Source organism: Nelumbo nucifera, chromosome 1 (assembly GCF_055504915.1).
Source record: "Nelumbo nucifera cultivar China Antique chromosome 1, China Antique-T2T, whole genome shotgun sequence".
Taxonomy (NCBI): Eukaryota; Viridiplantae; Streptophyta; class Magnoliopsida; order Proteales; family Nelumbonaceae; genus Nelumbo; species Nelumbo nucifera.
Genome location: NC_142649.1, coordinates 103,116,654 through 103,131,597, shown reverse-complemented (window position 1 = coordinate 103,131,597; position 14,944 = coordinate 103,116,654). Strand labels below are relative to the sequence as shown.

Here is a 14,944-nt window from a genome sequence, read left to right as displayed (position 1 = left end):
GACTCTCATAAACCCTATGATGATTCAGCCATGTGAGTGATTCCTAGGTTTTTCTTCCTCTCTCCATCTTCTCTCTAAATTTTGCAAGCATTAAGGGAGTTTATTCTGAAACCCAAAATTGATCCAGGTATGCTTTAAAGTTTATATTGAAATCTGAAATTTCCCATTTCAGTAGTTTTCAAGCCTTTTTCTCAAACCAAGTTCCATTGATCCCATATTTGGGCACTCCCAAATTTTGTTACCCCTTAAATACATCTAGGACAAATCCACAAACAGAAATTCATAATATAATTCAAAATCTAGACCTATTTTCCAATTCAGAACTTTCATGGTTTTGACACAAATCTGCAATTTCTACAACAATCCCCAAGACACTTCCAAACGTATCTCTACCTTTCATCTTAAGGTCATCCCTAAACCTTATTTCAGTCAATAAATAACATCATGGAATCATTTTGAGTTATAGTGGTCCAACATCTCTACCTTGTGCAGTAGAGCCATGTCAACAAATTCTCTATGATTTCGTAACTCATCAGATGATCAGTAAGCCTTCGAAGTAGGGGTAATCATGGGCTGGACCGAGCTTAGCACCTATGGTAAGGGTATAGCCTAGGCCCAGAACTACATGGGCCTGGGCTGGGTTCCTGCCTATATTTTAAATATAAAATATTAGACATATTTAATATAGAACATTAAATCTATATGATATATGGAAAAATATATGTATAAAAGTTATGTTATACTTTATATAATATAAAATAGCAAATACATTTTTTATACTTCAAAGGCCAATTGGTCCATCCCTTCTCAAATCTAGCACAATCTTAAGGATCTCCGTCAATGATATAACTTTCATAGCCCATACAGACTTAATAGGTCCCATCAAGGAGAGATTAGAGCTGACATCTAGTTGAAACATCTCTATAAACCGAGCTAGGACAAAGAAATAACAGCACCTAGTGTTCTAAAAGGTCTCCCTTGGTTGGTTAGGCTCATTTCAGCCTCATCTGAACCTAAGTGTGTCTCAACTGGCTTGTAGCTATTTAATGAATTACCCTTGAATTTTATGCTTGAATAATGTAATACACTGTGTTGTAGAAATTGAAGTCAAAATTTTAAATTCGTTAACCTATTGTAGGAACTGAAGTTCAAAGTTACAACTTTTGCATTAATAATAATAACTCAAACATTTTTTGATAAATATGGAACTCGAACTTATTGAGCCAACAGAATTTTATTTCTTTCATAATTTACATTTGCATATACCAAGCATCACAGGAAGCAGGGATGATAAATAGGGCAGAAGATGAACTTAGAAGCTGGTTGTCTATACACAATGTATTTAAAAATGACACACTTTCTTCTTTTTTGGAGGTGAATTTTTCGGCAGGCCCCTGTTAAGATGTGCCGAATAGGGGTAGTTTAGTCTTCTTCTGTTTATTAAGTAACTTGCTTATGTGGCTGTGTTATTAGAGTTACTCTGCCCCACACTTAAGTAAGGGCATTTCTGTCTTTGTAAACATGATTAGAATCTAATATAGATTAAGGGGGTCGACTGGATGGGTGAACTATCAGATTTTCGATAGACCCTTCTTCTTCTCTTCCTCTTCTTCTTCTTCTTCTTCTTCTTCTCATCTTCCTGTTCGGACTACTGTAGCAGCAGTCGAAACATGGTATCAGAGCAAGGTTCCTGATCTAAGTCAGTTGGTAAAGCACCTCAGCATTGTTCGTGACTCTTCACCTTCGTTTCTGGTCAGTCGATGGAGAGGACTGGTTCGCCCTAGGTCAGAAACATTACAGCTTGTCTCTCTACTGCGCATAACCCTCTTCAACAAGGAAAGTGACTTCAGCAGTGAATGATTGATTGATATTCTCAAAGGAAGGTCGGTTCTCTCTTCTTCTAGTGTCACTTATATTTCTGGGTAGAAACCCTACAAGAAGCTGTTAGTATTGAGTAGAACCTAGAGAACTAGGTTCATTGTTGCCCTAGGAAGGGCTGTGTGTGCAGTAGCCGAATGGTGTAGGGCTGCTGTAAGTTGTTGAATGGTGTTAGGGCTGCTGTAAGTGGCTGAGTGGTGTAAGGTAGAATGCAGTGACCTTGCCGAACTCCTTGTGGTTGTGTAATGCCCTCTTAAGTGTGTTAAACAAGTCTGAACTGGGTGCAGCAGATTTGGCTGTGTTGTGGTGCTTGAGTGGTTGTAAGAGGGCCTCTACTTGTGATTAGTGAATTGTAAACTGATGCTTATGTGGGACGTAAGTGTGTGAAGTCAGCAGTAGTGTGAATAAGAACAAGTGTGTGCTTCCACTGTGGTGTTTAGAGACTGCAATAGGTGCTGAAATATCAAACTGTGAACAACATCAATCAGCTTGTAGCTGAGAAGTAAAGTTAGAGACAACTGTGAAAGAGTACAATGGCAACAATAGGAGATGGCTACAATGATCAGAAACCTAGTGTAGTAATTTCCTCCGACTACCTAGGGGTACAAATGACCTCAATTAAGCTAAATGGAGAGAACTATGTTCCATGGGCTAAATCAGTGGAAGTTTTTCTCAAGGGAAAGAAGAAAGTAAAGCATGTAAGAGATGAGAAGCCACCGGTTGACTCTCCAGGGTTTGATGATTGGGAACAAGAAGATGCTCAAATCATGACTTGGCTGTGGAATAGTATGGAACCCAAAATCAGTGCCAACTTCATGTTCCTTGATACGGCTAAGGATATATGGGAGCATGCTAAGAAGCTATATTCTGGACAAGACAACACAACAAGAGTATATCAGCTGTATCAGGAGTACTTTGATCTACAACAAGGAACCAAAACACTAGAAGAGTACTATGCATGTATGAAGAATATAAGGAATGAACTCAATGTCTATCATCCCCTTACTCCAGATATTCAAGTTCAGCAACAACAAAAGGAGCAACTTGATGTTACAAGATTTTTAGTGGGGCTGAAGTCAGAATATGAACCAGTTAGAGCTCAAATATTGGGGGGCTCTACTCTTCCTACACTTGAGGAAGTATTCTCAAGACTTCGTAGAATTTCTTTGGGCCAGACAGAGAACCCCACACAGTATGATAGATCAGCACTTGTGACAGCTAGAGGTGGTGGACATAGTACAAGAGGAGGAGGTCATTCCAGAGGGGGCCGTGGCAATTCCATGATTGGTCGGGGTGGCCGTGATTCAGGGGGAGGCCGTGGTAGAGGAAAAAATAACTCTACAAGGAAATGTACTCATTGTGGTAGGGATGGGCACACAGTGAATTTCTGTTATGACCTACATGGCCCTCCCTCTAAATGGGCTAATCATGCTGTAGCAGGCGAGGTTGCTATTAGTGACAGTAAACTGGTAGACCGAACACCTCCCACATCTACATCTACTTCTGGGAGGGAGATGGTGAGTGTTCCGCGTGATGAGTATGAACGGTTCCTTCAAACTACTTCACAGCATACCACTACCACATATGCCCAATCAGGTATTGCTTGCATGTCATCTAAAACTCCTTCCTAGATTATTGACTCTGGAGCCTCAGATCATATGACCGGGACTCCAGGTGTGTTCTCTTCTCTTTCTGAAACCTCCACATCACAAACTGTTACACTTGCCAATGGGTCCTCATCTCCCATTTGTGGTGTTGGTAATGTTGACTTAGTTTCTGTCCCCTTATCATCTGTTTTATATGTACCTAAGTTTCCATTCAATCTTATGTCTGTTAGTAAAATAACCAAAGCTCTTAACTGTTCTGTTACCTTCTTTCCTTCCACTTGTGTTTTTCAGGATCTCAAGACGGGGAAGAAGATTGGTGGGGGGCATGAAGCCGGTGGATTGTATTACCTTGACGGCGGTGGATCTTCAATTGCACTTCAGACCTCCCTTACTCCTCTACAATGGCATTGCCGACTGGGACATCCATCTCTTAAGGTTCTCAAGATGTTGGTTCCATCATTGAGTCAGTTGTCAGTTTTACAATGTGAGTCATGTCAGTTTGGTAAACACCGTCGTGTGTCCTTTAGTCCAAGAGTTGAGAGTCGCATGTTGAGTCCTTTTTCTTTGGTTCATTCAGATGTTTGGGGTCCAATCAAAATTGAGCCTTACAATGGGTACAAGTATTTTATCTCCTTTATTGATGATTGTTCAAGAATGACATGGATTTGCTTAATGAAAGAAAGAAGTGAATTATTTTCCATTTTTCGAAAATTTCATGCTGAAATATGTACACAATTTGGTGTTCCAATCAAAGTTCTCCGTTCAGATAATGGTCGTGAATATTTTCTTACTGCATTTCAACAGTATTTAGAACAACATGGCATTATTCATCAGACATCATGTGCTTTCACCCCTCAACAAAATGGGGTGGCTGAATGGAAGAATCGTCATCTTCTTGAAATTGCTCGGTCTATGCTTCACCACATGAATGTTCCTAAACGGTTTTGGAGTGATGCTGTACTCACTACATGTTTTCTCATTAATCGGATACCCTCTTTTATTCTTCATGGTCGGTCCCCCTTCTCCATCTTGTTTCCCACTTTATCTCCGTTTCCATTAACTCCTCGTGTCTTTGGTTGTGTGTGCTTTGTTCATAATCTGAGTCATGGAATAGACAAACTAGATGCACGCTCAATTAAATGTGTCTTCCTTGGCTACTCTCGAACTCAAAAAGGGTACAAGTGTTATAATCCCATTGCCCGAAAGTGCTATGTCTGCCCTGATGTCACCTTTTTTGAGTCTGTTCCCTTCTTCTCCCGTCCTGAAGCACCCTTGTCCTCACCCTTACCTCCTCTTCCTCTTCCTGTCAGTGATTCAGTTCCAGAGGTTGTTGTTGGAGTAGACTCATCTCCTCATCCAGTGCAGGTCACCACTGAACAACCACCGATCCGACAAATGTATACACGTCGAACGACACCGGCCCCTCCTCCTACTTCTACCTCGTCTGCAGATCCTCTCATGGCTCCTATTGCTGAACCTTCAGATCTTGACCTACCCATTGCCTTACGGAAAGGTAAACGTAGTTCTACACTCCATCCCATTTCCAATTTTGTTTCATTATCTCGTCTTTCTACCTCACATCGCCAGTTTGTTTCACTTTTATCTTCTATTTCCATACCTAACAATGTTCAAGAAGCTCTTAGTTCACCTGGATGGCGGCGGGCAATGGAGGAGGAACTTTCTGCTCTTCAACATACTCAAATGTGGGAACTCACTACTCTCCCACTTGGGAAGCATGCTGTGGGCTGTAAATGGGTGTATACTGTGAAATACTTGCCAGATGGTAGTGTGGAGCGTCTGAAGGCCAGACTTGTTGCTAAAGGTTACTCACAGTTGTATGGTGTGGACTACATGGAGACATTCTCTCCGGTGGCTAAAATTGGTTCCGTTCGTGTCCTAACTTCTTTGGTAGTTATGTATGATTGGCCTCTCCTTCAACTTGACATAAAGAATGCCTTCCTCCATGGTGATCTAGTGGAGGAAGTATATATGGAGCAACCACCTGGGTTTGTTGCTCAGGGGGAGGGTGGTAAGGTGTGCAAGCTGAAGAAAGCAATTTATGGGTTGAAGCAATCTCCACGTGCTTGGTTTGGGAAGTTCAGTGAAGTGGTGAAGAGTTTTGGAATGAAGCAATGCCAGGTTGATCACTCAGTGTTCAGCTATGACTCAGAAGCTGGGAAGATTTTATTAGTGGTCTATGTGGATGATATTGTCATCACTGGTAGTGATAAATTGGGGATTGGCAAACTAAAGGCATTTCTGCAAAATCATTTTCAAACAAAGGACCTTGGAACATTAAAGTATTTCTTGGGAATAGAGGTTGCCAAGTCAAAACAAGGTGTGAATCTGTGTCAAAGGAAATATGTCCTTGATCTATTGGAAGAAACAGGACTGTTAGGTGCAAAACTGGCTGAGACCCCTATGGAACCAAATGTTAAGTTGAGCAGTGATACAGGAGAAGTATTTGAAGATCCTGGAAGGTATAGACGACTAGTGGGAAAGCTGAACTATCTGACTATCACGAGACCCGACATCTCCTTTGCAGTCAGTGTGGTGAGCCAATTCATGCAGAACCCTCGTATACCTCACTGGGATGCAGTCCTTAGAATTGTGAGGTATCTGAAAGGAGCTCCAGGCCGTGGGCTATTGTATAAACCAGGAGGAAAACTTGAAGTAGTTGGGTATACAGATGCAGACTGGGCAGGCTCAGTGAGTGACAGAAGATCTACTACAGGCTATTGCACATTTCTGTGAGGAAACCTTGTGACATGGAAGAGTAAAAAGCAGACGATTGTAGCCAGAAGCAGTGCTGAAGCCGAATATAGGGCCATGGCTCACACTACCTGTGAATTAGTGTGGCTGAGGAATCTTCTACAAGAAATTGGGTTTCACATGGATAAACCTATGAAATTGTACTGTGACAACCAAGCTGCACTCCATATCTCTTCCAATCCTGTCTTTCATGAGAGAACAAAGCACATAGAGGTTGATTGCCACTTTGTGAGAGAGAAGGTTCTTGCCGGAGAGATAAATACAGAACATGTGGGCTCCAATGACCAGTGGGCAGATTTGTTTACAAAAGCTCTAAGCTTAGGGAAAGTGAACTATCTATGTAACAAGCTGGGATTATATGACATATATTCTCCAGCTTGAGGGGGAGTGTTAAGATGTGCCGAATAGGGGTAGTTTAGTCTTCTTCTGTTTATTAAGTAACTTGCTTATGTGGCTGTGTTATTAGAGTTACTCTGCCCCACACTTAAGTAAGGGCATTTCTGTCTTTGTAAACATGATTAGAATCTAATATAAATTAAGGGGGTCGACTGGATGGGTGAACTATCAGATTTTCGACAGACCCTTCTTCTTCTCTTCCTCTTCTTCTTCTTCTTCTTCTTCTTCTTCTTCTTCTTCTTCTTCCTGTTCGGACTACTGTAGCAGCAGTCGAAACAGCCCCTAATGGATTATACTTGTACAGCATCTCATTGTACAGAGGCCATTTTTTTATTTTAATGAAATTATACTTTACCTTTCTAAAAAGAACCGCTTACTTCATTCAGGATCATGCCACAAGCTATACGAAGACCTTGTGCTATAACTGTGCATCTCACTTTCATAATACTAAGAATATCATTACAATAGATATACAGTTTATCAATACCTGACAGATGCACATCACCTAGACAAACACACATCAAAATTAAGTTTGATGTTCTTACACCAGTGAATACCAAGTAATGCAACTATGCATTTTCTTTACCTTAAAAAATAACCTAGGACAGTCACTCGTTCTAATTTATTTTCTTTTGAGTGAATTCTGAAAGAATGGTAGGATCCATCTAATGGACGCCATAAAGGTTGCGGAATGGGTGGGGCGAATTTCAAAAATTTCCTACCTTCTCCCAACTGGGAATCATATTCCCTGAATTTAGAATACAATATTCAAGGATCTACTTGAACCCTAATCAAACCAGATCTGTACCAAAAGATAAATGGGAGGATTATACCTGATCCGGAGAAGCAGTATCTCCCAAAGTTGGTGTTCACGCCCAAAGAATGCTCCAAGATCTGTCCCTGCTGAAGATGACACAGCTGTGGATGGAACAGAACCAGCAGGGTGCGTCCTACACACTGGATCCTTCACAAGAATCCCCTGGATGTACTAAACACTGAATTCTTTCAGTCTTTCTTGCAAGACTGATGTCAAGAACTGGTTTCTTGACTTTCTTTTCTGCAAAGATCAAATCTTGCAACAATGCAGATGGCGGCGGCAGGAGGAGATTTCCAGAAACGAAAAAGGCTGAACTGTTTTCTTTTCTGGAGAGAATGAGATCTAATCTCAATTCGCAGGAACCTTTCTTGCTTACCAGAACCTCTTGGATCGAAATCTGATTTCCCTCTCTTGGTTCATTCGAAAATCTCCTCTCTTTTCTTCTTGATTAAGAAATCTCCTAATTAGGAGTTATCCCAATCCAAATCAGTATTTGGATAGGGGATAATCTTAATCCCTTTCCCAGATAGAGTTAGCTTACTCCTGATCTTATCAGGAGGTTACCAGATTCAAATCTGATTTGAATTTGGTCTCTAAGAGTGGATAAGGCTAAGAGCCCAATCCTTTTTGCTAACTTCAATCTCAAATTCGCCCCATTGATGGGTGATCATATCAGCCCACTTCGAAATGGGCTTTTGGCCCATTAAGTATTCAATGTTTAATTAGTTTCCAATCTGCTGCCTAGTTGGGCTTCTTTGTATGGCGTGGGACCCAAGCATTGATCTACACACCAGCCACATGGGTTCGGCCCAGCCTTTAATACAAGGCCCAGCCGAATTCACTGAAAATCTCAATGAACCCCTTGAGTCCATCGTATGAACCCTATGGGCCCAACACTTACATTAAGTGGTCCCTGGGCCAAGCCATCTTATAAAAACCCAGGGACTGTGGGCAGGTGCAAGATTAGCCCATCAGGTATTATCCTAAATGGTCTTACACTTAACCTCTCAGCCCTTAATGATCAAGCACTGCCCGACAAGAGAGGACCTCTCCCTCGGCTGCAAGGAACAGTGCCGCACTCTCCTCTTACATGGATCCCGGGAATTAAAACCATTTGCAAACATTTTGAAACCGTACATATATATGTAAATATATTAATTTTGCAAAAACAAAATTCCAACGATTGAAATCAACTGCCGGCAGTTTGGTTTCCATCAGAGAGAGTGCATTCCCGATCATTACCCTTTGTCCGACAAAGTGGCTGATTCTGTCACTATGACCACCCACTCAGATGAATTCTCAAACTGCCCCAACATACCCAGGTTTTGATCCCCACTAAGGATCTCACTGATTGGCATATCAAAGGCAGCCTGATCCAGCACCTAGTGAAGTGTCATAATCGAGTCTAGGGGTCAGGTGTAACTTTCCAGTTTTGCCCATCTATCTCCAAGGTCCAGGGCAAGACTGGAAATCTGATCCGGTTCAAGGATTCAAGTAATCCCATGCTGTATGTGCCTCGGGTCTTACCCTGATGGCTGAGACAGGCCATCCCAACACTTGGTGGCACACCAGTATCAGCCTTGGCAGGATAAATCTCCCCAGACTTATCCAACGGCTGTGAACATTTAAAACTAACATGAGTCTCTACAAATGTCCAGTTTTAGGGTTTTACACAGAATTAAACCAAACAACATGAATCAAACATGCACTTTATTTATTTCCACTAAATAACAAAAGTACATCAAAATGATTGAAGCTAAGGGCATACAAAACTGTCTAACAAATTCAAGGTGAGGTCAGATGAAAATGATTTTCATTTTTTTATGCATAACACAACATATATGCACCATACTGAAAGTGAAGTTGGAAGAACTTTTCCTGTTGAATAAAATGATACTGGAAAAACCGATGAAACACAATGAAAAAATTGACATAGGAATGTGCAATTAAGTTACAATATTAATAAACATAGAGTGGTAGACACAACGATAAAATGTTTCACCTCTATAAAACAGAAGATGAGCCAAAAAGCACACCAGAAGAGTTGACTACAGGTACCTGATCAATTCCTCGGAGTTTCAAGACGATTGATGAGAACTTGGATTTCTTTTCTTGCTTTATATTTACTTTAAAACCATGGATGTGCTCATCAACCAGAGAAGTTCTTGTACTGGAGTCATAACGAACAGGAGACTTGCCGGGACTACTGCCCCTGCTGGAGCTCCTACTGCGGCCAGTATTGGCTTTCTCTAAAAAGCGTTCAACTGGAGAAACCTATGAAACAAAAGACAGCAGGCAATTCACCCACCCTTATAACTGTAGGAGATGCAACACTAACAAGTATATTCTCAACAATCAAACTAAAAGAAAGAGAAGGTAGTGCAGCTTTATGTTCCATTACCTTGATGGACTGCAGTTCAGGTGATCTAGCAAGCAAAGATCTTATGTACAGAATTCTAACACGAGATACAAGCATAGTATCCATCACTCTCCTAGGCTCCATTTTACGAATAAATGAAAAAACAGCATCTCTGATTTCGGCAAGGATTTCATGCTCTCTTGCTGCCCCTGCTTTAATTACTGCAGCCAAAACCTGAAGTACAGTAATTGACCATTTTATTTTGTTTTCATTTTTCTTATTGGTAACAGATAAACAAAATTTACTAAGAAAAATGCAGTAAACTAAGGACATGAGAAAAAATATATATATAATGTATACTACCACTGGCTGGTCAAAGACACATGATAGAAGATACATGAGGTGTGAGGACAATACACTTTTCAACAAAGTAAGCTTACCTCCAAACCAAGGTTCAAAATTTTGATACAGGTCGATACACCAGTTGGGGTGTATCAGCCTGTATCTTGGTTTGCTTTTTTTTTTCAGTTTTTTTAGCTGGTTCAGAGAGGTCGGTCTAAGGCCCGTCTACCCCCTGAACCAGGTCAGACCCCGAAACACCCACTGTAGGGGCGTATCGGGAGGCCACCCATATGATGCATATCAAAATTTTGAACCTTGCTCCATACAAAAGGTATTTGGCTTTCCGAGATGTCAATATCCTATCAATCCTTTCCACAATTGGTCGCAAAATTGATTTTAGATGCATTTAGCTCCCAAAGGCATTCCCAAGTATTTTATAGGTAGTCTTCCCACCCTACAACCCCACTCTTCTGCCCATTGGGCTAACTCCTGCACCTCCCCCATGGCTATCAACTCACTCTTATGCAGATTACTTTTAATCTAGAAACAATTTCAAACCATCTCAGAACAACCATGATATATTGCAGCTGCTCATGAGAAGCATTACAAAAAAGAAGGGTCTCACCCGCATATTGAAGCAAAGATTCCTCCACTCTCTCATTTCCCACCGTAAAACCTTCTATGAAACCACCAAACTTAGCCCTTTTCATCTTTGGCTTGGAGCTTCCATTACACAGAAAAATGGAAAAATAAGAGTGGCCCCCCTTGTCATTTTGAAACTCTCACAAGATGTTCCATTTAGCAAAACTGAAAAAGAAGGGGTAGTAACACATACCTTCATCCAATTACTCCATTTGGAGCCAAATTTCATTCTTGCAAGGACATAATCCAAAAACAATCCCATTGACTTGATCATAGGCCTTCTCTAGGTCTACCTTGCATAACAAACCAGCCCTTCCACTTCTCAACCTAGAATCAATCAGCTCATTAGCTACTACCGCCCCATCCACCATTAACCTTCCTTCCACAAAAGAACTTGGCTCTCCAAAATGATACTCCCAAAACAGGTTTCAGCCTCTTTGTTAAAACCTTGGCAATGATTTTATATATGCTCCTACAGAAAGGGATCTCACCTTGTGAGTTGGTCTCAAGTGTACAAACCTAAGGAGGGTGGCGGCTTGGGAGTAGATTACTTGAAGGAATGAAATACAGCTCTTCTTAGCAAATGGTTGTGGAGATTCCCTCAGGAACAAATGCTCTTTGGACTACTGTCATCTCTAGCAAGTATGGGAAGCACGCCAACAGTTGGGATAGCAATATTCAGTTGAGATTATACCTTGGCAAGATATAATCTCAACTCACAACTTCTTTATCTCATACATCAGATATAAAGTGGACAATGGGGATAGGATTAAGTTCTGCACTGATAAATGATGGGGTGACTCTACTTTGGCCAATTCCTTCCCTCGTTTCTTCAGCCTTACTCTAAACCAAGAAGCTCACGTCTCCCATGTTTTGCCTTCAACCCTTCCCTAGTTCAACTGGAATCTAGACCTTAGAAGACCACTAAGGCCATGGAACTCAGTGAAGTTACTAGTTTTCTGCACACCCTTAGAGAGGTATATCTCTCCCCAAACACCTCTGACCTAGTGTTTTAAAAAAAAAAAGGTAAAAAAATTCAAAAAAAAAAAACATAATGTTAATAAAAAATTTAAACTTAAATTTTAAAATAAATGTTTTAAAAAACCTATTATCTAATATTAAAATACATAAACATACCAATGTAAAGTGTATTCAAATGAAAATTTTAAAATAAAAGCAAGCATATAAAGCATTTTCAAGCATGTAAAACCCACAATCTCTTTTTTTCCTCAATTGCATTACTTCAAGTAAAGTGATGTAAAACATATTGCATTCTTGATTCTATGAGTCACCTTTGTACCATGCCCCTCGAAGCAAGCCCGAACAAGAGTTTTAAAAAAACAAAAAGCACAGAAATTTAAAAAGGCACACGCCTGGGTTGAGGCGCAAGGCACATCAGGCGCACCAGGTATGGACCATTTGAAAAGGGTGCACCTAGGACCTGGGCGAGGGGCATACCCTAAAATGTGCCTCGTTTGTGTGCCTAGGCGCGCTTGAGGCACGCCTTTTAAATCACTGCTCTGACCTTCAAGTCCAGACCCTTCACCCAGGAGGTAAGTTCTCAACCAAGTCTTGCTTCAAGACTTTAATTGATAAAGAGCACACACATTATTAGTTCCCCTTCAACAGAGCTTGGTGTTCCCATATCCCTTCCAAGGTTTTTTTCCTTTTTTTTTTGTGTGTGTGTGTGGGAATCCACCTTGCAGAGAATCAATATTTACAGCCTTCTTCAAAAAAAGAACCTTAGAAGATCTTATTTTTCCCCACGTGTCTGCTGCTTCTGTTGAGAAAACTGGGGAATCAGCAAACCATATCCTGCTTCACTATGAGGAACCAGAAAACTTTGGAACTTTTTCCTCACCCTTTTCGATTATAGTTGGGTTTTCCCAAAACATGTGGCAGACTTCTTAAGACAATGGATGGGAAGAAGCTTCAGTAAAAGAGGAAAGGCGTTGCGGCAATCTGTTGCTCATGCTACTCATTGGAGCATTTGGGAAGAGAGAAACAACAATGTTTGTAACAACAGAACTATAGATGCTTCCTTTGGACTTCCAGTTCAGAGTACTTTAAAGGAATCTCTATTTCTGATCTTCAAAGGAATGCAGTAAACTTTTTATATTCCAAACATGTGTACTTCACTACCCCCCATAGTTTCACAGTCTCTGAGGAAGGGGAGATAACCTTGTGTTTCAATGTAAGTGCCTTTCGTAATCCAGGTGAAGTAGGAATTGGAGGTTTTTAGAGGAATAGATGGAAACATTAGTTGGGCTTTCAGTGGACCAATTGGGATAGCCTCTTCAACAAAGGATGAAACCTTGGCAGCCTTAACTGGTATCCGGATAGCAAGAGACCTGGGTTATTTGAATATCACCATCAAAGGAGAGTCTGCTAATACTATTAATTGCTTAGCTGTTCCTGATAGTGGTCCCTGGGCTTTAGCTCATTAATTGTCTGAAGCAAGAGACATCATTTCCACTTTGGAGGCACATTTGGGCTGGGTCCCTAGGGAGCTAATCACTGCAGCTGATAGTCTAGCAAAGGGTGGTGTTCACAGGGATTGCCTTTTTAGTGACAGCTCTCTTCCTGCATAACTCTTTGAGTCTTTAGCCTTCTTGAACATCTTCTCATGTACTTTTACTTTCTCAGAAAGAAAAAAATTATGATGATTAGTCTATAATCTTTTAGTTGTTCTGCCCCTTCTTTCTATGGGATTAGGGTGATGAAGGCTGAGTTTAAACTCCTTTCCAAAGCTGTTGAAGCATGATATCCACCTCTAGGAAGTCCCAACAATGTTTATAAAATGGCATGGTGAAGTCATCTGGTCCTGGAGTCTCATGACTTCCATCCCCTTCCATTTCCTTTGATTGCTTCTCTAACTTCCTTTTCCTTTAACTCCCTCTGAGATGATGTCAAAATCTAGGCCATCAAGCTTGAGTCTGAATCATGCATCACCAAAAAAGACTTGGGCCTTAAATCTGAATTTTCAGTCTTGTATAAATTTTCATAATATCCGGTATGCAATTCTTGATTTTACTCTTTCTTCCACCACTTCTCCATTCACTATCGATGTTTCAGAAGAGTTTCTCCTCCTTCTAGTAGATGCAATCTTATGAAAGTATTTAGTGTTGTTGCCCCCTCCCTTTTGTCTCCACATAATCACTTCTCAGTAATGCCACTTTATCATACTCCAGTTTGGCAAACATTCTTCTTCACTTTTCTACTTGAGATATTTGGCCCTCCTCTCTTGCTCAATCATCTTCAAGAATAATTTAAAAGAGTGGATAATCATTTTTAACACCAAAATATGCTGCTAGAAACATTCCATCAAAAATAAAACAAAAGGAAAAATTGAAAAAGAAAACATTAGTGAAACCCATTAAGACATATTGAACCTAGGCAAGAATTTATTCTGACAAGTCATTCTAAACAAGTCACAATATTATCCAGAATCTAGATATCAATATATTATACATGGCTCAAGGTATCAATAGTTATCAGTGTATCATAAGATAAGTATTGATTTTCAGGGTCACCAATACATGCTTTATTAAAAGTCTAAGCTTTTTAAAGCTTTCAACGTTCAATCATTAATAGACAAAAATTGCATATTCTATTTCCACTATCAACTAGTCAAAAAAATGTAATAATAAGTAAGAGTGTCAATGATTCAAAACTCTCAATACATAAAAATTTGCATCTCAAGGGTATCAATACTCTGAACCTTGGCATTACACAAGTCATGAAAGAAATCATTATGTTACATGTTCATCTTCTCTATGAATCACCTAATGTGATTAAGTAGGTCCAAATCCAACAATATTATAATTTTATCCATATAAAATTAATATGATTATTAGCAAAGTAGGTTTGATGTGTGTCTTTTTTTTCCCAGGGGTCATAGGTTCAAGTCTTAGAAGTTACATTTTTAAGTCATTGTACTCAACAAATAAAACTAAACTCATTTCTAATTCACTTTATTTAAGTAATACTGATGCAGGAGACAGAGTTAAAATTGGAATTCTCCAAATTTTTATATATCTTTAAACTGTTGGGATACTTTGGTCACTTTACATGTTCTATATGGGGGCATAGCCATACAGTTAGATTTGTTTGATTGTAGTTAGATTGTTT

The 14,944-nt window shown here is 40.1% G+C and overlaps 1 protein-coding gene across 3 annotated transcripts in view; it reads right to left on the bottom strand.

Annotated features, from left to right (window-relative positions):
- The window catches only part of LOC104611908 (kinesin-like protein KIN-14B), a 110,664-nt gene that overhangs the window by 26,814 nt on the left and 68,906 nt on the right, over positions 1–14,944 (bottom strand). For 2 of the 3 annotated variants that reach the window (XM_010279182.3, XM_088890780.1), the window contains 2 exons: positions 9,872–10,063; positions 9,529–9,744 (listed from right to left, as the gene is read on the bottom strand). The exons of the other annotated variant lie outside the window; for it this stretch is intronic. In XM_010279182.3, the coding sequence (XP_010277484.1) occupies positions 9,529–9,744; positions 9,872–10,063 (408 nt within the window). The remainder of the gene's footprint in view (positions 1–9,528; positions 9,745–9,871; positions 10,064–14,944) is intronic. 3 annotated transcript variants of the gene reach the window in all.